The sequence below is a fragment of the Paralichthys olivaceus genome, chromosome 11, assembly GCF_024713975.1.
Source record: "Paralichthys olivaceus isolate ysfri-2021 chromosome 11, ASM2471397v2, whole genome shotgun sequence".
Lineage (NCBI taxonomy): Eukaryota > Metazoa > Chordata > Actinopteri > Pleuronectiformes > Paralichthyidae > Paralichthys > Paralichthys olivaceus.
In genome coordinates this window covers 19828202-19851655 of record NC_091103.1, presented here as the reverse complement: position 1 = coordinate 19851655, position 23454 = coordinate 19828202, and the positions used below count along the sequence as shown (strand labels likewise).

The following is a 23454-nucleotide window of genomic DNA, read 5'->3' as shown; positions in this document are numbered from 1 at the left end:
ATAAACTACAGGATAAATGTGTTGTTATCATCATGCAGCAAAAGACTAATAAAGTATTTGTGGAACACCAGTAGACAGCGTTTGATCAAAAGAACAGCCTTTTAGTGGATATGGTTAATTTCTGCTCATGGATGTGTTGTCTGTGCTCATCTACTATCTCATCAGTCACTGCCAATTGGAGCAGGGCCGTCATCTCAACACTGCCATCTAATGTCTGTCAGCTTTAATACAGTTGTCAAGGAGCTGTCGAGTCGGAACTGGGATGGAGAAGAGCTTGAGAATTCCCAGCCTTTTAAGGCCATGTGAGTAGGGTTGGATGGTAGAGTGAGAGATTGAACTAAAAACATGACATTTAATCAAATTTAGATATTAACTTTAGACTTGAAAACTATTTCTTCAATGATCATTCAATCTTGAAAATTTGCCAAAAAGGTTAATAACTGAGTGACTAATGTGACTCTTTATTGTGAGGATTTACTGGTTTTCTCCACTGGTTTATATCATCTTGAATTTATTACAGACACCAAGGAGTCTGGAAGGACAAAATGAAAACAATTTGGTGACAGTTTCTTGGGATTGGTAAATTGTGATGGGCAAGTAGTTATAAATATCACCCGTGATTAAGCAATTTGTATAGTAAAACTAGTTCATCAAATATTCCCAGAATCTAAAGTGATGTCTTCAAATGTCTCGTTTTTTCCTATCAACATTACATGGAGCACAACAAAGCCAGACAAACTCCTATTTGTGAAGGTGAAACAAAAGCTGTTTGTAATTTTTTTTACATGAAAAATACTTGACAGGTAACTTTCAATCAATTTTCTAGTTGTTTTACAATTAAACTGATTGATTAAGAGATAAGTCAACAATACAATTTACTGTTACTTAAAACGTGAATGTGACTGGCTCACCTTGAACGGACAGGTCAAAGGTTGCCAGCTCATTCTTGATCATCTCCTCACTGGACTTGACCTTGGTCTGAGAGCTTGCTTTGAGGAAGTCAGACCTGCCAAACTTGGGCTTGTCGCCCTGGAAGGCACTAAACTCATCTGGGGCTTCACTCTGGTTCCCCTCTGAGCCTGTTTCAGCTGTGGCAGCGGGCGAGTCGGATTTTTCAGAAACGGTACTTGCAAAGTCCCCAAAGTCGTCCTCATCGTTAACACCAGCATGGTCACCAGAGCTGAAGTCGGCGAAGGGTTCAAACTTGTCATCTGTTGACGAGCCTTCCTCTGTAGGGAAGGAGGTGGCGATCTTTGCTATTGAGTTGCTTGTGATGTTCTCGACACAGCCAACGGTCAGCTCCTTCCTCTGTGGTGGGCTTAAGGATGGAAGAGAAGCTCCTTCCAAGACCTGTGGTCTTCTGACCTCACCACACAGACATTCCTCCCTTTCTGACCAGTCATAGCTGGTCAGGGTGCTGAGGGCCGACGTGCCAAACGGGTCAAATTTCAGGTCTTCTCCTTCTGTAATGACAACACAGACATACCAGTGGTTCCTAGGAATAGCACAGAAGCAGTCATGATAGGATGTAGATTAATGAGCCTGAATGAGAAACTAAAAGTGCTGTTGATATCACTATGTTACTTGTGATATCCAATCCTTTAGCCATAGTGAGGTGTTTAGGAAAAAACTCTCTAAGGGTCAGTTCACCCAAATTACAAAAATATTTTTTCATATAGCGATAGTTCTAGTTTTGTTTGTCAGGGTTTGATATCCGTCTCTGAAGTGTCTGCCTCCACACAAGCACAATGGTGGTGACAAAAATCATATTATTGTGATTATTTTATTGTTATTATTATTTTTCTATTTAATCTTCAACAGGACTAAAGATTATATACACTCACCCACAAATTAATTGAAACATCTTTCTAGAAGCAATATCCAAGTTACCCTAATGAACACACCTCACTGTAAACAGTTTGTATTAGCACTACTCAACTGGGCTGCACCGACTAGTTCTTTAATTGATTAGAAAGGAATTTAGTTAGTTTTCCAAGTGAAGACATGAAACGGTTCTCAAAATAAAGAATTGGCTAATCTTTAACTATTTTACTCTGCGATTAATACTTCAAGTAACAAATGTTAAACATTTTCTAATTAGAGCTTCTTTGATGAGAGGATTTGCTGCTTTATTTTCTTTTAATACAGTCAATTGTTTTGAATTGTGTATGAGACAAATTAAGATGTTTAATAAAGTCACTTTGTGTTTACCGGTGTTTCATTGACTAAATAATGAATTCATTATTTAAGAACAAAATCAGCAATCAGTGTATTGTTGGTTGCAGCCCTTCTTTCAACCAAAGTGGGATAGTGCAAGGAAAAAGACCGTTACCAATTATCATACAGAAATGTTTCTGTTGAATCTCTAATATGTACATTTTCACTTAAATGAAACACAATTCCCCTCCATTGTTCTGAGAAGGAGGCTAAAATTTCACAGATCTTTGAAAACACATGCAAATAAAACCAATATCTGCTTAATGTCACTACAGGAAAGTGAGAACTTTGTTTTATGTAATCTTGGTGAACTGACCCTGTAACTTTACATCTATCCCACATTCTGCACTGCTACAGCCTAAAGAATGAGATCGGATGTATCGTAAGGTATTCCCTCCCCATATTTTACACTTACACAAAAGATATGAAAACAAATGCTCTATATTATTAACACGTTTATGATCCGATGCAACTGCATTGTAATTAGCCTAGCAGCTGAATAATACATGTTGTAACACACACCATGTTGGAAGAGTACATCCTCTCACCCATATTTTTGTGAATTGTGTTAAATAATTCATCTCAAACTGAGTGAATGTGTTGTTTTGATGTCTGAGCTGAATCTTGAACAGAAAATTACTGTCATCAATTTACTTCAACATGCTGCTGTTTTTTTGTAGTGGACAAATCCTCGACCCTGTTTTCATTGGTGACAATAGTCGAAGCTCATCTCCTCATACTAAATCCTACTTGAAGGATGTTCAAGCATTAATACAATCTTTGTCACTACTTCTCCTGTGTGTCATGCGTTGTTTTGATTGTGATCAGTTTTTTAATGACTAATACTAACTGACAGATCTATAAAGCTTCCACACATTTGTCAACCCTTCAGTATCCACGTCTCGCGCTCAGTTTCTCTCACACACCCTCACAAACACAAAACACACAAACCCGAGCGCTGAACCCTTCCTATTTTGCATGACTGAGCCCTCAGGTACAAAAAGCAATTTGTGAAATTGACAAGGATCTAGAGCTGTAAGCCTGACATCGCATCACTTTACGGCCTCTCGAGAAAGGAAAAAGGAGAAAATAAGACGGTACGCGTTTCAGCAATACCAACAATCATATTTATTACAACAACATGGGTAGAGAGAAAGAGAGAAAGATCACAAAGTACTGTGAAAGAGGTCTATCATTACAAGAGGTTTGTCAAACTAACACTTTGTAAAATTAGAATTCAGTCATTTAGGATACAAGGGCATGCAGAGTCAAGAGAAAAGGGAGGAAAACAAACAGCGAGAAGGTAAAACAAAGAGAGTCCGAGGATATAGAAACAGAAACCAGAATGAGAAGGCACATTCACAGACTAAAATCAGTAATTCTGGGGAGATAACAAACTGTGTTTTAATATTAGCAGGTAAAGCAACAGGTTATTTTTTGGGGGAAAAAAGATTTGATTACAGAACATTTGAAAAGCCAGGTTGAAAAGAGAATTCAAAGAACAAGCTCAAGGTAGGAGGCGTTATTAACCCTTTGAGGACATGAGGAGAACACATGGTTAAAATGTTTATGTACAAACTGCACTTAAGGAGCAGCAAGGACTGTAAAGCCACCATTTAAGAGGCTCTTTATGCATTTCGTTAATTGTGAAATAAGATAAGTTCTGGTGTTTATTCTAGGAAATTTAGGAGGAGTAGATCACAACATCAGCATGTAAACATGAGAAGTGACCTCATTCAAGCACTCAAAGGGTTACAGAAAACAAAGACGGCCATCCTTAGACCTGACATCCCAGACAGGGCCTTAATTACATCTATTCACAGATGCAGAAACAGATTTAAAGAGACAGTATCCTTTTCCTCTTGATACAATATTTGTTTGTCGAAAGTGGCCTAATGTGCACAAACTCTTCCCTAAACTAAATAGCACATCATTATTTTCTCAAGACAAAGTTCAGATCAGAGCATGAACTGAAAAATACTGTAATGAACACTTTAATCCAACTAAATACTGTAAGCTACATTTAATTTACATAGTTGGCAAATCACAACAAGGTCAGGGATTCTTCCTAGTCTCAAAATAAGAGCTCATATTCCTGTAATAAAAATACACTATTAAATCTGTAAGTATACATTTTTTTCCTTTGATAGAAACAACTTGCAATACTGTTGTTAAAATGGTTATCAGGTAATACTTTCTTGTCAATTTCACAAATTGAAAAGGCAGGCACACTGCAGCAAAAAGCAAGGCAGGAAGGGTAAATACGAATGTCATTATGTTCTCAAAGAGCCAGCCCGTAGAGCCACACATGATTAACTCATGCTGCAATATCACAGATAAGGTTTAAAAAAAAAATTAAAAAAGAAAATCTGATTCCTTTTGTGCTCCAGACTCAAAAGGAAGCTTTCAAAAGAAATACTGTCTCTTTAAGATTGCGTACATGTCCAGAATTACAGTGCAAAGCGTGGTGAGGTGCTCGAACTGCTCAGTCTGCTACAATTCAACTTAGACAGGTTTGTCCCAGAGCTCTCAAAGAACAAGAACAGCAGAAAAAGGTAGAGGAGAAATGTATGATGGAGACTTTTAGGAATGTATCCATGCCTGGGTAACTACTTCCACCCAATTAACAGAAGCCCTAATGTTTAGCTGCATCTCCAGAGTGTTTTACTCTCAGTAAAGAGGGGCCTGTTTGGGTTAATCCAAAATCTGACTCCTGTACAGGAGTTGAAATAAGGCAATGGGGATGTTTACATTTATGAATTCCTCTGGTCATATAAAATAATTATGGATTCCTTGGATGAAACTGAGAAATGAACTGATATGTTGAAATACTTTAAGCTGAGAAACATCCAAGCAGACATTAGTGTGCTCAACTCGACAGGTAAGGACATTGTCAACTTTCTCAAGCCACAGAAAATGGTCAATTTAAGTTGCAAATCACAAAAGTCTTCATTTGCAAGGATTTCACCTGACAAAATAAGTTCTGTCTTGGGTTACATTAAGAGTTGGTCTTGAATGTGTTTCTGTGAGATATGAGTCATGACATGGAAGGTGAGACGTTGGGTGAAGAAATGATGAGCACTGGAGAGAGGAAGAGAGGGAGCACTGACATGGACATTACCCAATTATTATGGTAATGAGTTTGATTTTCTTTTAGTAAATGACGCAACAAAACGTTTTAGGTCAACGTTAACTCCACTTTCATGGATGTGAGGTAGAGGGGAGGATAAAACCAACATGATATTACGGAAATATCTCATAATTAGAGCGCCATTCGAAATAATACTGCATGAGAAGTCCAAAAATACTGCAGGGTAATACAACAGCTGATGCACACGCACATCTCTGTTGCTTCCATGACACAAAATATAGCTGTTTCAAAATAGCTTGTTGCTGTTCTCGCATGCGAAATGTCCTACTTATGGTGTAATTTCATATTTGGCTTTTAAAATAATTTTATCTGGTGCACAAGCAGCACAAACCAAATGTCAACAGTTAGTTGGATGAATTATCGGATAAAGCTTTTGGTAAACTGCAGCCTTTTGTGCAAAACCTATGATTAAAATAAACAAGAGAACATCGCCACAACAACCCCTTGTAGTTGTCTGTATTCTATTCAGCCTCTCCGTGTTGCACAACACGTTCGACCACATACATTCACACACACTCACACGCTCAGTCTGGCCTGTGGAGACAAAAAGTACACTGAGGAGAAGCAATGTGGACATAACAGACATGAACCTAATCCGAGTCACATAGACAGCGACTAGGGACCTAGTCTACAAATATTCTGCCATCACATCCAAACCAGGCACACATCATTCGTAAATAAATAGAGATCGGCCAGGACACTAATAATATATGCAGAAAAATAGGGAGGGGAAAGTTGAAATAAAGGATGAACTAAGATTCAAATAAATAAGTAATTAAATATGTAAATAAATAAATAAATATGTTAAAGAATGATGAAATGTAGTATGAAAGATATAACATGATATGTTATTTATGTAGGGTTATGTCTATCTTGTGTTTTTGAGTATACTGAAATCCTTACTTGCCCTCCGATCCCTTTTTTTTTTGTTGGGTCGATGGGCACCAAGGAGGAGAGGCCACTACTGGCCATGGAATTAACACTGTGTAACCCGACGGAGCCTCACCAGAGCAAACGCACTAGTTCCTCACCTGTAGCCGGGGGCTGGTGGGCAGAGAGACCCGGCAAATCCAGAGAGCTGTCCGACATCACGTGCTTCAGATCCCCGCCCATGTCCGACAGCTTCATGTCCAGCTGCACTGAGAGCGTGTCCTCGGAGTCATCTTTTCCCACACTGCTACCCCCAATGGACGGGAGGTCAAGAGACTTAACAGAGGCACAGTCCTCTTTGCCCTGTTTGAAAGCGGTCACCTTGTCCACCAGAGTCTTCTCTGAAGCCCCAAGGGCTGTGCAGAACTTCGAGGACTGAAAATCAGCAAAGTCATCTGTGTCGCTTTTTAGGGATGAGAAGGAGCCGCCGCCACTCTCCCTGGTGTCATCGTAGGCGAGGCCTCCCTCCAGAGACAGCTGTTTGAATACGTCATACTTGTCAGAGTTCTGCTGAGGCCGCTGCTGTGTAGAGGTGTCCCCTTGGACTCCCGCTCTGCTGTCGCCTTTAGGCTCCCCACCAGAACTTCCGAATGCCATAAAGTCTGCAAAGTCGTCCTGAAGCGCTGCTGCAGCTACGCCTGCTGCTGAAGTTTGAGCTGCGTCAGAGGAAGAGCCAAAAAGGGCAAAGTCACCAAAATCATCTGAGCCTCCCCCTGGAGGTTTAGCTCCACCTGGTAGGACCACTAAAGAGGGGGGCACTGAGACAGAGGGGAAGGTGCTGGGTTTTGTCTCAGTAGAAGCAGGAGTAGACTGAGCTATAGAAGAGAAAAGTTCCAGGTCAGCTATGTTGAGGGGGTTTTTAGACTGAGAAAGAGACACTGCTGGCTGCTGCTGCTGCTGCTGCTGTGGTAGCTGTTGTAGAGACTGAGAGTTTGGGAAAGCAGAGGGGAAAGCAGGCTGGAAGATTTTGGCCTGTTCTGAAGGGTCTAATGGAGAGACGCTGTCGGCGGTTTTAAAGTCTGTGAAGCCATCATCAGCGCTGACAGACTTGAAATCTGCAAATCCTTCCCCTGTGAACAAAAGACAACAATTTAAGATAAGCAAAAAAACAATTAAACATGGCAGATAGATATGGGGGATATAAGACAAAATCCCTCAGCTGAAATAGCCATGATTCTGTCAGTTTACATGAAAATAAGCACATGAATAAGTTTGAATTTCTGTGTATGGCTCGATCTTCAGAGGAACTGCAAACATCAATGCACAAAAAAAACAATGCCACCCAAAGAGACATACACACACTACCATGCAGTGGACTGTTCAAACTAAAACAGAATATTATCAAGCCACATTTGTCAATTTCAAACAGTATTGGGAATGATACTGACTGTAAACATAGATTTTGTAAATGTCTGTGATCAGGTATATCTAAGCAGAATTGATGATCAATAATTCAATAGACTTGTCATATTTCTGCGAATTATTATATTTCTATGAATTAGATATCTTAAAATATTTTTCTTTACAGGAAAGATAAGGTCCAACTGTTTAACAGTAACTGAAATAAGACGGAGAATCTTCATGTATGCAATAAAAAACTTCAGTGATACAATTTCTCAGTCTTCTTTCTCAAATGGATGCAACATGACATTGATATAAACCACATAAAAAGGTCAGAATGCATCCTTGATTTTCAGTGGTTGTTGTATAATATATGCACTGCCTGAAATTGAGAATCTGTTCACACTCGTGTGAGGCGGAATAGAAATACAGTAACTAATGGGCTCATTAAGGAGATGGAGCCTGAATGTGCCCAGGAAAGGTCACCGCAAAGCATGACTTACTGGAGTTGTAAGAGCTGTCCCCATCGGAAACTGTTCTAATGAAACAGGGCCGGGAAACACAATGGTATCAACACTGCAGTACCCGATACAGTGTAAACATGGAGCAATATTAACATGGTATTATAGTGACTGGAAAGCTTTACCCAAGTTACAATACATTTCGTTTAATTAGAGGGAATCAAACACTAACGCCCATCTCTTCGGTACAAGTTCCAACCAAAAGACAAATATGTGTGTTGACACTATTTTTGAAAGTTTGCCCTCTAGTAATTTGCTCACAGGAACCATCTCAGAGCCCAATATGTCCATTTTGGTTTTTGGGGAAGAAGCCAAAGGAATTTGACTCAGGAAAACACAAAATGTATTTAGAATGATAATGAATCTGCAGATGTGTATTTAAGTGTAATAGTGTTGACTTGGATGTGTAGTGAAGTCTCTTACCAACTGGTTTCTGGTCAGCAGGTCGCTCAAGCTGTCTGAAAACACTGTATTTGTCTCCGATATCTAGAACAGAACAAAAAAAAAAGAGTGTGAATCAGTATGACCAAAAACCAACACATTTATCAGACAGACAGGCATTTATGAAATTTTCTATGGTATATTTTTCTGTAGGTATTGTCCAAAAAACAAAAACTGTTAGTTTATAAGTAGATAAAAATATCTCCATAGAACTGCATGTGCTCATGACTAAAAGTTGCAGTAGGGAACCTTCAGGGATCAATGCTGGTCTAGAAGTTATAAAATATTGTATTAGGTGGATAGGAAAGGATACTATTTCGCAATCTACAAAACAGTCAAGTCTTGGTTAAATGTGTGGAAATCCATCCCAGTGAGGGGACACCTGAGGTGATGGTTTCACTCTATTTGCTCACTATCTAACTATAACGCAGCAGGAGGGCTGTCATTCTCAGCCCTGCTGTGCTGGTTTAAACATTGAAGATGATATTTCTGTCCCTTCATAACCCCCTTCATCTTTCTTCTGAAGGTTTTCCTGGCTGGAGAGCAGACAATAAAGCCTATATGAGGTGTACGTGGAAGATACCTGGGGCATGGGAAGTAGGCTCTGTAGGCTGATCTACAGACAGCTGCTTGAAGACAGCATACTTATCAGAGGATGTCACAGAAGCGGAGGAGGAACCAGAAACTGGAGTCAGCATGGCAGGTGCACTGCAGGGACACAAGAGTCAGCTATAGTCAGACATCAGGAAGAGTGAGGTTCAACAGCAAAGTTAAATCCCCATAAGCTTGACTGAGCTGATTGAACATTTGCCCAGGGCTCCCAAAGTTTAGAGAGTCACAGTTTTTTGTTAAACCCTTTTTCATCTTTCATAATTTCTACTAGCCATTATAGGGACAATGATGTTGCATCCATGTTTAAACAAGAAAATACTTCATTAAAATATACTCATTCACACTCACGTAAAGGTAGAGAGATGAAAAGGTTGATTTGATCAATACCTACACAAAATAAAAAGCTACAACTGCTAAATAGTTAAGCTTTGCAAAATGACTAGAAAACAGCTGGCTAATTAACATGTTATATTTAATTGTTACAATTCACTTAGAATCATCAGAGTTATGTGGAGGACTTGGCTGAGAGCAGTTGCTGAACCATCATCAAAGCCAAGTCAAGATATAGTCTGGCATATAACTCTCAGTAAAAACACAAATTATTGTTTTCACACTTTTTGTATGGATTAACATGACAGTTTGTGTGTTCTGCTGCTATTGTGAGATACTAAAAGCAAATTTGAGAATACATATAAATATGACTGGACACTGCAAATGTTGCTGATTTGATAACATGCAAGAAGCAAGCAATAACGGAAATCATTAAGCTCATTTTCCAGTGAATGTTCATTTCCTCAAAGCTCTTTCATAGCAGGACAGCTGACAGTAAGATATGCTTGCCACTTCAACTAGCAACCTAACAAGAGCCTTTCAGTCTCACATTTAATTAGACAACTATCTCAGACTGAGGGAAATTCTTGTTACAGTCAGGAGGGTATGTTTTCATAGAGGAGAATTAAAAAACGCCTACAGCACATAGACGTGGGATAGTTCAGCTCAGCTTTCTCTTTGTCTTTCAGTTGATAATTACCTTTCAGCTCACTCTCAATGAAAGGACAGTTTCTCCATATGAGTGGAAAGTAATATAAAGAAATGAGCTTATCTACTGTCCACTGAAATGAATTCATTAGGAGACGACCCAAACTCATTGTTATTCTGAGGAGGTTATAGTGAGATATTCAGACAATATGTCTGACTGTAAGGCTTCTAAGACAGAAGTATTATGCAGAATAACTCAGCTATAAATAAACCAACCAAGACTGAATATTAAACCCAAAACACTCCAAAAATATAATGAGTGACACTGAAGATATTTAGTTTTTGTATTGTAAACTTTTGGTGGATGTCACCAACTACTATACTGGTTTATACATAGCACTCAGACACTGTACCTGCTTTGTAGCTGAGGTGCTGTGGTGGTGGGGAAACTTCCTCCCGACTCCCCCTGGAACTCAGTGAAAGCCTGGTCTTTTGCTCCTGCCTTTGGAGCCTCCTGGAAGTCCTGGAAGTCATCGTCATCTGTCTTGGTCGCCTGGATCAACAACAGTTATTAAGATGTGAGTTAATGAGTAATTACAGTAATCACTGCAAAAAAACAGTGACCAGGGAAAGGCTGGATCGCAAGCATGTGATACCTGTGCAGGAGGAAAGCTGGCGATGAAGTTAGTGTTTGTGGGCGGATGAGTTGGTGCTGCCGATGTCATGGCCATGACCGGTGGTGTTGGTGAGGGCATGGTCATAGAGACCGGGGTCTGTGTTATCATGGGCTGCTGGTGCTGGGGCATAACAGGGGCCATGGCCATAGTCAGGGCTGGCAGATTGGGCACTGGTGGAGAGGGGAACTGACTGAGGATTTCCACATTCATTGCGGGGAGGCCACTCTGGAACAAAGGAAACAGTTTTCAAGGATTCAACAAAGTGCTATGCTTTTAATTAATACAATAAATAGAATGAAGCCAACAATGAACTGATCCATCTAACAAGTATTGTCTTTGATGCCAAAGCCTAATATATGTTATAACACTGTGCCACAGACCTCACATCAATGAGCCCTATTACAAACTAACTATGGTTTAGGTTGATTCAGGCCTATAGATTTTTCTGTTTCACAAATGTGTATCAGTCCACTACTAAATATAGTACCTGACAAATACACAATTTACTGCCTCTGGGTAACACATGCCAGGAGTGGGGAATAGAGAAAGTATTGAGACAAGCAGATTGTTGCTTTGGTCTTTTCATTGGATTTTTTTTAGCAATATAAAAAATAATTGAACACCACCTAAAATACTTGCTAATCTAAAATGACGATTTCACCTGTCAAATTAAATAGATAGATAGATATCACATCTTATTGGCTACTTATTATCATTGAACTATGAAAAAATGTTTGCATATAAATTATTCAACACAGTCAAGTTCCTCTGACACCTCCTTGTTGTGCTTGTGTTTTGAGGCTCTTGAAGATTTATATCAACAAGGTGTCTTATTATTCCGGTAGTGGTGGCATGCAGTGAGCTGCCTGCAGATTTGCATCCTCCCAGGGGTGGTGATGACAGGCCCAGGCTGACGATGATAAGAAGTCTCCTGCCAAACTTGGCTGATGTGGACTCAGTCAGTATTTTGCTTAAAACGCTTCACAAGCCCTGGGCTGATTTACCGCGCCGCTTCTTTCTCCCTCTTTCTAGCTAAGCCTGTCTAATTTCAGTGTGGAGTTTGTGGCACAGCTCTGTGGAAGCCACGGGGGCTGATAAGCAAAGCCGTTTTAAGTGGATCATTTATCTAGACTACACTGTTTACCTGCGCCACACCAATTAGTGCAAGTACAGTGTAAAGCTCCTCCTTGGTCAGCATGCCAGGTGTTGTGCGGTTGGCTGAGGCCCAGATTTGCCCCAGTGCTTCCCTGGGAAGACCTGATGACATTAATATCGGGTAGAGCTTGGCTGTGTCTATCCCTGCTGGGGTCATGGTGAACTCATGAATCTTTTTGAACATTTCTAAGGAAAGATAATCAGAAGAAAATATTCATGAATTATAGTATTCAGTATAGTCATTAGTGACATTTCTTTGCAGAATATTTGGTATACTACAGTAGACATTTTCATGTGTAAACATTTACCTGGGACGAGGCTGTCATTGTACGCCCAAGCTGGCAGCATGGGCTGAATGTGCTCTTGGTGTGGGTACACGCCAACACCTGCTGTCAGAGGCGGACACACACACAAACACAGTTAGTTGCTCTACCTAAAGCCTTGTCCAGGCTTACAATTTGCCAAGCATCTTGGCAGCTGAGCCCCTGCTTTGTATCGAACTCGACAAAAATCATACACCTGATGTCTGGCAGGCACGGTGCAGATGTAACGCTCCCCTGCACACTCTGCCATGTCAGACATCTATAAATCAATCTGTGAGCGATTTCCAGATTTAAGGAGAGGTGAGAAAGGAGACTGCCTTGTAAGCAAAGATAACTAAAAATCGAATTCGACTGCTGACATTGACCTAAATGAACTTTTTTCACACTACAAATAGCTTGAGAAAACATTATTAAAAAAAGCAATTGTTTGTTTGGAGTTCCTAACACATATTCTGTTTACTCAGGCAGACACTATGCACATAATACTCCCATTAGTCTTGGGCAGTTAAATTAATCTAATTACAAATCTCCATGGTCTTCATGATGAGCCTCTATATTTCCCGTGTTGACAGGGAGGACACAGACAAACACATTTCAGCACAAAGGAGTAGCATGCACAATCAGCCTTATGTTTGGGCCCAAGTGGCACCTGCCAATCCATGCGGATCCCTGTTAAACCAAAGCAGTCAGCATGCACCAGAGGTTGTTCTCTGAGAGGGTAGTACATGGCAAGAGAACAGATGGCATCTTATTGAGGCAGCAGGTATTACCCCAGGACCTCGACAGACACAGTCCATTTCCAAAGTGTGTGCAGACAGCAGCAACATAAGAAGGCCCCTCTAATAAGACTGGGCCAGAAGTAACAGAGGAATAAAGCAGGCAGAAATGAGAGCAGAGACTTATGAGATGATGTGAAGACACCAGGGAGGCCACCTCAAATACACAGCGACTCTGTAATAATCTCAAAAGTTGAAGAAAATGTCAAGGTGATTTCATTTTACAGCGATTAGCCTACGATAGTAAGATGCCCGGTCAAGAATCTGTCATAAACCAATTATGACCCACAGAAATAGAAACAGATTAAGTTTGTGCAGAAGGTGCAGAATTATTTTGTTAAGTGAGATTATTTCCCTGCGAAAGAAAAAAGAAAACTCCCTTGATTGTGTGTTAATGCTGCAGCAAAGTAATGGAGAGAAGAAGCAGCTACAAAGTCTAATAAACAGGCACTTCTCTCACCACTTTCTCTACTGGTTTGGGAGGAAGGATCGACAGCTGATGGAGACACGCTGGGTGCTGAGACTGGGGCCTCAGGTACCTTTGCAGTGACGAAGACAGAACTCAAGTCCTTGGGGGCCACAGCCCAGTTCCTTGCTTTAGTGCTGGATTGAAACTGGGTGGAAACTTTAGCTCTAGTGCCCATTTCAGCCAAACTCTGCCTGGATTTAAAGCTAACCTGGGCCATCTTATCAGCAGTAAGATCACATGAGGAGAATAGCTTCTCTTCCAAGGACGGGCCTAGAGGGGTGAATGAGGAACAAGCTTCTTTATAACACAAACTAGCTGGGAATGTACCAAGCTGTTGTATACAACTCTTAACAAAGCATCTGCTGTTGAATGTAAAAAAATTTTTTTTACAATCTGTCATTTTATATGTGAGAAACGTCAATGTTAAATCTTAACTTGTAGCGACTAAAATTCATTGAAAAGTGACTGAAGCAGCTAATAATACTCATTAAAGGTTTCTTGATTTATAGGCAGTTTTTTTATGTCTTCCACAAGTACACACCGGTATATTCAGATGATAGAATGTAGTCCTACCAACTATGTCATGGCCCTTTCACACACACAACGCAATTTGCGCTGCACTTGCACCTGCGTAGCAGTGGACAGAGCAAAAGAGTTTTCAAAACTGCTCGCGGGACTACATCAGCACATATACCTTGTTTTTATATATTCTGCAGAAAGCAATACCTTTTTGCCACATTCACTAATAATTAAGGCCATCATCAGACCTTATTTAATGTTACTTGATAAGAAAAGCAATGTCTTGCACTCCTGATAAAATCTGCAGCAGGCTTTGTTAGTATCACCATTTTATATTTGTTTAATGTCACACATTATTTTCTGCACTACATGCAAATTATATATGAATCATGTTGATTTTTTATAGACTGCCTCAGGTCTCTATTCTGCTCTATCAGCGGCAAGCATCCTGACACCATCTAATCTGCTAATTCCAGATGTTAAACAACTAGGCCAGAAATGTCTCAGAGAATTGGGGGCGACACTGGACTTTTCCCTGGACAGGAGGTGATCTCACCGTACTGTCCAGGTGTGTCCATGGTGTGGAGACTAAGAGCCAACACACGACAAACGAGAGTGACAATCTTCTCTAAAAGCACAAATCATACACTGATTAATTAAACTACTTCTTATTTAAAAACCTACTAATATTCTCTTTAAGGATGAAGTACATTGGGTGTCTTATTTATTCTACCTCCTTGTTTCCCTAGTTTGGAGTGTCTGATATCTTTTAAAGTGTAGGTCATGAGGCCATCTGCCGTGCTGGTGGCATGCTCTCACACACAATGCAGGCCAAGGCCAACCCAAAATCCAGAGGTAAAAATTAAAAGATTCAGCATCAGCAATAATAGGAACACTATGAATAAAAAAAAATGGTTGAGTGTAAATTATGGGGATGGTAGGGGAGGTGTCAACAAAGCAAAAGAAGAGTTACCTTGAAATGTAGATTGGGAGCTGGTGTTGACAGCACAGTGTTGGGAGGCAGTGGGAACGGACACAGAGGCAGGGAGGGACTGAGGGAGGGATTGTGAGGAGGGGAACGAAGGATGAATTTGCTCTTGAGAGGAGATGTGGACGCTGGAGGAAGGGATAGTGTTTATAGGACCCTGAACAAAGTCACTAAACTCATCGTCCTCAGAGGAACCTGTCTTAGGGGCAGGGGATGCAGGCTGGACGTGAGCCTGAGAGGAAAGGCCAAAGGTGGATGAAGAGGAGGGTGGAGAGAAGGAAGCTGGGGTATCTAAAGGCCCCTGAAAGTCACTAAACTCATCATTGTCCTCAGACAAAGCTGGAGGGAGTGAGTGAGTGGAGACAGACGGGTGTGATGGCGATGAGTCTGCAAAAATGAAGAAATAATGATGATGGCACAACACATGACACACGCTACAATGGAGAATGAATTAAGGGCTGCACATTGCAACAGTGAACCACTATTTTATGCAAGAACAGAAATTGAGGACCTACAATTTCAAAGTTTTTCTAAACAGTTTGACTAATAATCAGTATTTCATCACCAGAATTGCTTTAGAGCAGAGGTTCCAAAACTGGGAGTCAGGACTCTGGACTGGATCAAAACATCAAGAAAATCTTTGCTTCATGTTAAATGCTCTATGAACGAAAAGGTTAGGAACAAGGGTTTCCCTATGTTGCCTATGGCCCTCTGCTGCCGCTGCTTCAGGATCATGGCAGACGCACAGTGCTGTATTACCCTGCCATACTGTATATCCTAAATCCCCAACTAAACACCAGCACTTATCAGAAGTCCTGACTATTAGGACCTGAACAGTACTGAAGTTTAGTTTGTGTTTGTATGAGTCGCTCAAGACTTTATGAGACATGCATTTAACCACAAAAAAATAATGTTTTTGTTTGTGTGAAGAGGGGAAGAGATACGTGCACACATGTTCCTGCAGACATGAGGGAAGGTTTCAACACAGACAATGACGCAACCTGGTGCTTTAACTCATTGTTGCAAAAGATGCAATGCCCCATTTATCCAGAAACAGTCCACCCCTGCTGCTAGCACTAGTAACCTCTGCTCTTAAGAATCAATCCTTGTTATGTTACTGAAAAATCACTCAAAAGTGACAGTGACAATACAGACTGAAATAATATAAAGAAACAAAAATGCATGTTGTATACTACAGAAATTCCCAAACATCGCTCTTCTGGCTGCTGGCTGGGTGACCATCATGCTGACCTGTCTCTAATCCAATTAATCTCAGACAAAGGTATTAGAGTTACAGACAGCAGATCTGTTGATGGGGAGCCACTACATGAAAAATCCCAAGGATTACGACTAAAAGCATTCAAGTGACTCTACCTGGCTTCTTTGTCTGTGATGATGGAGTGGGGTGCATTTTCGCATCCCTGCTGAAGCCGTCGAGGTTTCCTTTGATTGCCTCTAAGGCATCATCACGACTCTTCTCCCCTGTCTGAGGACAACACAGCAGTGAATCAAGAGCCCAGAGAGTTTGAAAGGTGAGAAGTAGATATGTGAGAAAAACAGTAAGATAATCATAATGTGCAGAGAGACTCACCTTGGGTTTGACACTGCTGAGCAGCCTCAGCTTCTGTTTCTGCTCCTCAAACTGTCTTCTTTTCCTGTCTTCCTCCAGCATCTTCTGCTGCTGCTCCAGACGCTTTCTAAACAGCAAGAAGAGTACATACATCATTTGTAGAGACAAACATTTAATATTCCAAAAGTCAAAACATAATTGATTTCAATCTAATCTATACATTGAGGGGAATAAAGTGAATATTAATTGGTCTTTGTCAGAGTTAATGCATCCCTCAAGCCATTTAGCTTTATATATAAACATTTGTAAAATTGTAGAAGTATTTATTAGCATTTTTGCCTGAGGGGAGAGATGAGACCTAAACCAGGGCTCCAGAGTGCGACCATTTATAAACCATATTAGGCAAAGCAGGTCTTACGCACAGTTTCCATGATAATAGTATAAAGAAGTCTTACTGGTGCTCCTCAGCCATTTGTTTCTGCATGTCAGCAGTGTACTGGGGTCCAGCAGGTCTCATACCCATAAACTGTGGCTGACCTAAAAACTGCATACCGGGGGTCTGCAACCCAATTGCCATCCCGCCCTGTCAGGACAAAAACACAAACAGAGATATAAAAGAGCAGCTCAGAAATCCAGCATTCATATCGTTAAACTGCTTTTACTTTATTTTGAAGATAAGAAGGGAAGGGATTAAAGAACCTTGTTAATGGTGATAATGGTGATAATGATGAATAATTATGTTTAAAACAGTGTGACTGGATTCTTTTGGACACAAGCAGGGTCATGAGGCACTGTAAAGGCCTCTACTTGAATGAAGTCAATTAAATCAGTACAGTATTTATGTATTTATTACTGGAAGCCCACATTTACGTTTAAAGTTTGTTAAAATGCAGTAAACGCAGACATTCCAGGAACTAAAATGGTCTATTTTGCCCTCAAAATAATGGAAAGACAAACACAGCATTTAGAAGCTCAATGAAACTCTACAAACCTATTACAGACACAGAATCTCACCTGCATAGGCATGGCTCCTTGGGTCATCTGACCCCCAAAGTTCATTCCCATCATCCCCTGCATGTTAGGTTGCATAACTGGAATGATAGGGAAGCCCTGCTGTTGCTGCTGTTGCTGCTGTTGCTGCTGCTGCTGCTGTTGTTGTTGCTGCTGCTGCTGCTGCTGCTGTTGCTGCATGGGCACCAGGCCTGGAGAAACACACACAGATGCTACTATTTGAAGCATGACAGTATGTCTAGTACTGTGAGGAAAAGTTCATAAAAAATGTGGAGTTTGGAAACTAGAATCTGGTTATGATACAGTACTGCAAATCCATTTCCTGTACAGCTGGAAAAAGTATGTAACAGCTTGGAATAAAACAAAAGGAGAGGATAAGAAGTAGTGAAAATTTGTAATTTTCACAGATGCTGTGTAAGCTGTCAGTCAGAGCTGAGCAGCCAGCTCCTACTGGAGCCTCAAGATGATTCACTAAGTTTGGGCTCAACCGGCATGAATAAATGGGCCGTTTAGGAGGCTGCAGATATTCTAATTTGTCTGACTAAAATGACATTGTTAACGGGAGCATGTAATGATGCCTGAGAGATGCTTGTCCCAGTGGTGTGTTACTGCAAAGTCAACAGCCTAAATCTAACGCACAGCTTAATGACGAAATCAGTGATTCAGTATCTGCAGCAGTCTTTTTTACACTAAAATGGTTTTACAACATTGTAAAACATCAAGGCTTTTTAATAAAAAAATAATCATATCTCTAACTTAAAAAAAAAAAAATTCCCTCAAAATTAGAGCCCAACTGATAAAAGTTGAGTAATATGATCCATCACAGACATTTATGCAACTGCATTTATGTTTGCTGATATCAAAACTTTTACTTTACCAAAAAACAAATCATAGTGTGTTATAATTATTTACTTTTTAGATGTTAACAATGATCAATACAATGTTTACAAAGATGTTAACAAAGAAGGAAAGATAATAAATAATTTATTTTCTTCTATCAAAGTTCTATTTATTTGGTTGTATTTGTGTTTTTTATTTAGTTATTCTTTGGGGGGGAGAATATATATATATATATATATATATATATATATATATATATATATACAATTAATTTAAACAAATTCTAATAATAATATTTGCATCGGAACCAAATAATTCATATCAGTCAGGCTCTACTCCAGATATACTGACATTTAAAACTCAAATGCTATCTCACTGACTACAGTGAACTTCCCATTTATTTGGTCAGCTTCTGATGAAACATTTTAAACTTTTGTCAACGTTTGAGTGACTCACCTTGTGGTGGTCCCAAGCCCCCTCCAACAGGATACATAAAACTATAGGAGGGAAAAAAAACACAAGTTATGAGATTCATAGACATAAAAAGAGTTATACCCTCTGAAGCCATTATGAGGCCATTACTGCATCAGTAATAGTTTTTTTCACAGTTGCAAGTGAAACACTAAAACATTTTAGTCAATGAGATGTGAAACCTTTTGACAAAAGGTTATTTTTCAGAGCTATAAACTGTGCTATTGAGTATTTGAGTGTAAATACAAGTCTGTTCTGTAGCTACTTTGGATCTGGATTAAGTCGAAATGACTCAACTGAACATAAAATAAAAGCCTTGTTTTATATTGTTAATTGTGAAACTACACGATTACATACATGTATGTTTGATAATGGCTTGCTGTTCAGTTTGTGACATTTTCTTCATCATTTACTGGTTCATTAACTCTGACCGCATCTGAAAGAGTGTTATCATGCTGTTGCTGTAATTTATTCTCCAAACATCACATTATTAAAAACTGCTTTGACTACAAAAACTAAATCTAACAGGAAAAAAAGGAAAATATATGCAGTATAAGTTTGTTGTCAGCAAAACCCGGCAGATACCGAACGAGCCAGGAGAGAGAACAGTAGTTTTGCATTACTTAGCAGATTCAGGCTGAATTTTCTGACACTGATCCATTCACAATACGCCAAAAAGCACCAAAACTGGTGCAGTTTAGTTTCCCCAGGCGACTTGGACTCTGTCACTGGGTCTGTGCTGAGAAATGGGCCTTTAGTCAGAAGTAGTCTCAAAAAGTCGGCCAAGTCTGTCCCTCGCCGGAGCCAACCCACACAGGCCTTCAGCTATTTGTCAAATAACTTCTCACAGCTCGGTTCTTCAGGCGGGGACTGATGATGCAGAAACAAACAGAGCAATAAGCCAGCTGGGCCTTTGGTGCCTGTGACTGCAAGCAGAATTTTATCCTCACTAATCCAATAGGTGAGTGACATTGTAATAAGCAGGGAACTAACTGGGAGCAAGTATAAGACAATTATTAACTCTCCATGACATATACAGCATAGCTTTGATTTGGATTTTTCATTACAAACAAAGTGTTACTTTTTAGTATTAAAAAAGTGCACTATGGCTTATTTTAATGATTACTTTCATCATCAATTAACCCTTTTGATTATTTTTCAATTAATCAAATATTTATTTAATTCTATAATTTATTTTTACAATTTCCCAGACTTAATTTTAACATTATCTTATTATTGATTCCAAATAACCAACCCCGTGGCACTCACATATGAGAAGCTGGTACCAGAAGGTTTTTTGGTTAATTTGCTAATAGATCAATGACTTAATCAATTTTCTGTGAGTCAGCTTCTTTCAATCCATTTTATAGCTTTCACTGCAACACAATATCTATATATGAGAAGAAAAGCTAAATAAACTTAAAAGCTTCTATTAATAATGAGAAAGTGGAATTTGAAGAAATGTTAACACTGAATTAATGAATTAGCAACATACTTGACTGACAATTTGTTTCAGCTCTAATTGAATGAGAGAATATGAAAACCTTTACATGGGCATCTCTCATGAGACAATATTGGTTGCACTAAAACAACACATGAACGAAAGTGATGTTACGCTTCACAAAATACTGGTGTTGTACGACTGGGTTCGTAATGCTCAAATCAGAGGATTTCTCACATCTGCTCCCTGTAAGATTTGCAGCTTAAAAAAAAGCTTTTACAGGAGCGCTGTGGCATTTCTGCCCGCCGTCCTGCTGCAAATATCAGGTCATGGCTGAGCAGATTAACATAGAGGGGATAAGCAGTGATAGCATCTGTGTCCGACAGACAGGCCCGTGCATTGTAGAAAGACCTGTATTCAACTAACAAGTCACCATCGCACTGTTGAAAGCTGCGAGACAGAAGGCAGGGTGGGGAGGGGTTCGCTAAAATTACTTTTTGTTTATTCTGAAACAGCTCTTTTAGTGGATTATACTGTAGATAAAACAAGTACTAGGCTTTCACTGAACCCATTTTATATCTGTAAGATGAAACAATTTGTTTTTTAGACTTAATAATTGTTCTGCTTGATTATTAACAGTTTTTACATCTATTTACCATTTTACATTTTGGTCAATAACTAAACAAATAGATAATCAGGATATCAGGATATTTATGAAATGATAAGCTTTAACACAATACAATATCTAATTTGCATTTGAGCTGTAACTAACATTTGCCTGTAATAATTTAAAAGTTGACATATTCAGACGTTGACAATATTATATTTCCAGCAATAAATCCAACTTGGAAATGTCAGCAGTTAAAAAACTCTCCCCACAGTAATACAATCTTGACTAATGGGATAATACAATTGGACATCATGTGACATTCAGGAGGTCAGCTGTCTGATGAATGGTGTAATCATATGGCCTATCGGAGACAGACAAATCTGTATGGAGACATCATCGCCTCATCATATTGATGTCATGCATCTCTGTCACACTCTCCAGGAGGAAGGTACAACCTCTGCAACTTTGACTCACTAACTTGTCTTCTTTATATGTTTTCATAACACTGATATATCCAATACAGAGGTTACTACAGCTGTCATGCAGGTTTTTAAAAGCTGCACCACTACTCCACCTCCTGGATCTAGACCGAAACTATCAATACCATTGTGTCTTTCCATTACAATTTATTATATATTGTAGATTATTAAAATATTAAACTGGATTTGAATGTGTTACAGATGACATGTACAGTTGGGATATATTATGGTCTGTAATGGCACTATTCTATCCAAGGATTGGCCAATAAGGATAAAATAATCTCATTCTACTAATAAACATTGTTTGTAAAGGTTTGCATATTTCTGGTATAATTCTATATATTGTTGAGTTTTAATATCAGTAACTTTAGCAAGCTGATATTAAAATATTACAATTTTAAATCACCATCAGTACTCATTGTAAGTAATGACTTGGCTTGGTTTTAAAACGTGTGCACATTCCATTATCACTGTTGTTCAGCATAATATTCTGAGCAAGTGGTTTGATCCTTTACAAACAGGCATCAAACGAACTTGACTCATCAATAACTACCAGACATCTGCAGAATGATAAACACACGACAGAGAGTGACAATTATCTCCAGCTCCTCTCATTACATCTCCTGCTTTTTCCTACAGCCCAGCATCATTCTCCCAGTCTGGAGGCCTTTGGTTTCACCTGTCAGCTCAGTATCAGCTGGCTGGTCAGGGTGCTTGTAATCCAGAGCACATGTATTATTCAAGCTGCTCCAGTTCAGCTCATGAAAAAACCATGAGGCTTCCTCTGCAGACCACTTCTTTAATATGACACCTAAACTTTTCAACCAGCTGGAGGACAGAACTGTGACAGGGCTGGTTGTGGAATTTAGTAAAGAATAAGAGTCTGAATCCTGATGAGGGAATCTGTTAAGTTAGAGGAGAGAAGATGAACTAATATGAGAGCTTATGTTATATCTTCATGTCCCATCTGGTTGTTCGACATGTAAACATCCAGCCTGCACGATACCAAGTAGATACGTGGGTTTTAACAATAGCTGCCGTCCACAGGCCCTTCTGTTCAAGATATGTTTTTTTATTTACAATGCAAATGTATGTTATCACTGAATAAAACAAACGCCAGAGATATGAATCAGAATGTGATGACATAAGAACTGTGTCGTTATCTCTGCTCTGCTGACAGGGAGAGGCAGCTAGCTAACTGCTGCTAGCTAACCGCTGCTAGCTGTGACACCTGACAACCAGCCATCTCATCCCAACACATCAAGTCAGGGGAGAAAACAGCCACCAACGCCGCCTCTGGGCTCCCTCCGCCCGCTAAATGTGACGCCAACCCGCCGTCAGAAGTGGCTACCTTGCGGACATATTGTATTTATCGAGACAGAGTTGATTTTAAAGGGCTAAAATACCTGCCGCCTCCTCCGGATCCTGGCCGCAGCGCCATCTTGATACCAGTGGTCGCTGGTAGCAGTGTGACGTCAGCAGTGACGAGGGTGCGCATGGGAGACTGAGGCCTGGGTTTGGTCTGTCAGGCACACAGTGCTCAAGGGATCAGGTGCTGCACTACAAATACAGTACAGCAGAAACAGTGTGGAATACATGGGTTATATGGTATAAAGTGATATGTGGTGGTATGATTAGATTGGTAGTAGTATTACCAAAATACAAAGGAGAACAACAGTGTAGTGTTACTATCAGTGTACCATGTGCCATTCTACACTATATTCTACTAAATGTGTATTTCGAGGAAAAAGTCAGTGGATAAAACCAGGACTGCGTCTGTAATGCATGTAGAGCTCTGCTCATTTTTACAAGCTGATCTGTGGAACTACACTTGCAGCTTATATAATATGTTTTTTTTATACTATGTTGCTTTCTATATTTTTCCAATCTTTGTTTAACACCCCAAAAAGTTGTATTTGTTCCAGGATGTGTAC

The 23454-nt window shown here is 39.7% G+C and overlaps 1 protein-coding gene across 12 annotated transcripts in view; it reads right to left on the bottom strand.

Annotated features, from left to right (window-relative positions):
• synrg (synergin, gamma) overlaps positions 1-23041 on the bottom strand; it is a 32539-nt gene extending 9498 nt beyond the window's left edge. For 3 of the 12 annotated variants that reach the window (XM_069533907.1, XM_069533909.1, XM_069533911.1), the window contains exons 1-16: positions 22927-23041; positions 18976-19016; positions 17683-17870; positions 17124-17251; positions 16690-16795; positions 16473-16584; positions 15084-15485; positions 13583-13861; positions 12332-12412; positions 12013-12209; positions 10848-11093; positions 10605-10744; positions 9185-9309; positions 8584-8646; positions 6400-7368; positions 912-1463 (exon numbers count right to left, since the gene is read on the bottom strand). In XM_069533907.1, the coding sequence (XP_069390008.1) occupies positions 912-1463; positions 6400-7368; positions 8584-8646; positions 9185-9309; positions 10605-10744; positions 10848-11093; positions 12013-12209; positions 12332-12412; positions 13583-13861; positions 15084-15485; positions 16473-16584; positions 16690-16795; positions 17124-17251; positions 17683-17870; positions 18976-19016; positions 22927-23018 (3721 nt within the window). In that variant the 5' untranslated portion in view covers positions 23019-23041. The remainder of the gene's footprint in view (positions 1-911; positions 1464-6399; positions 7369-8583; positions 8647-9184; positions 9310-10604; positions 10745-10847; positions 11094-12012; positions 12210-12331; positions 12413-13582; positions 13862-15083; positions 15486-16472; positions 16585-16689; positions 16796-17123; positions 17252-17682; positions 17871-18975; positions 19017-22926) is intronic. The other 9 variants (XM_069533908.1, XM_069533910.1, XM_069533912.1 and 6 more) reach the window with 5 other exon arrangements.
• Positions 23042-23454: the final 413 nt, after the last annotated feature.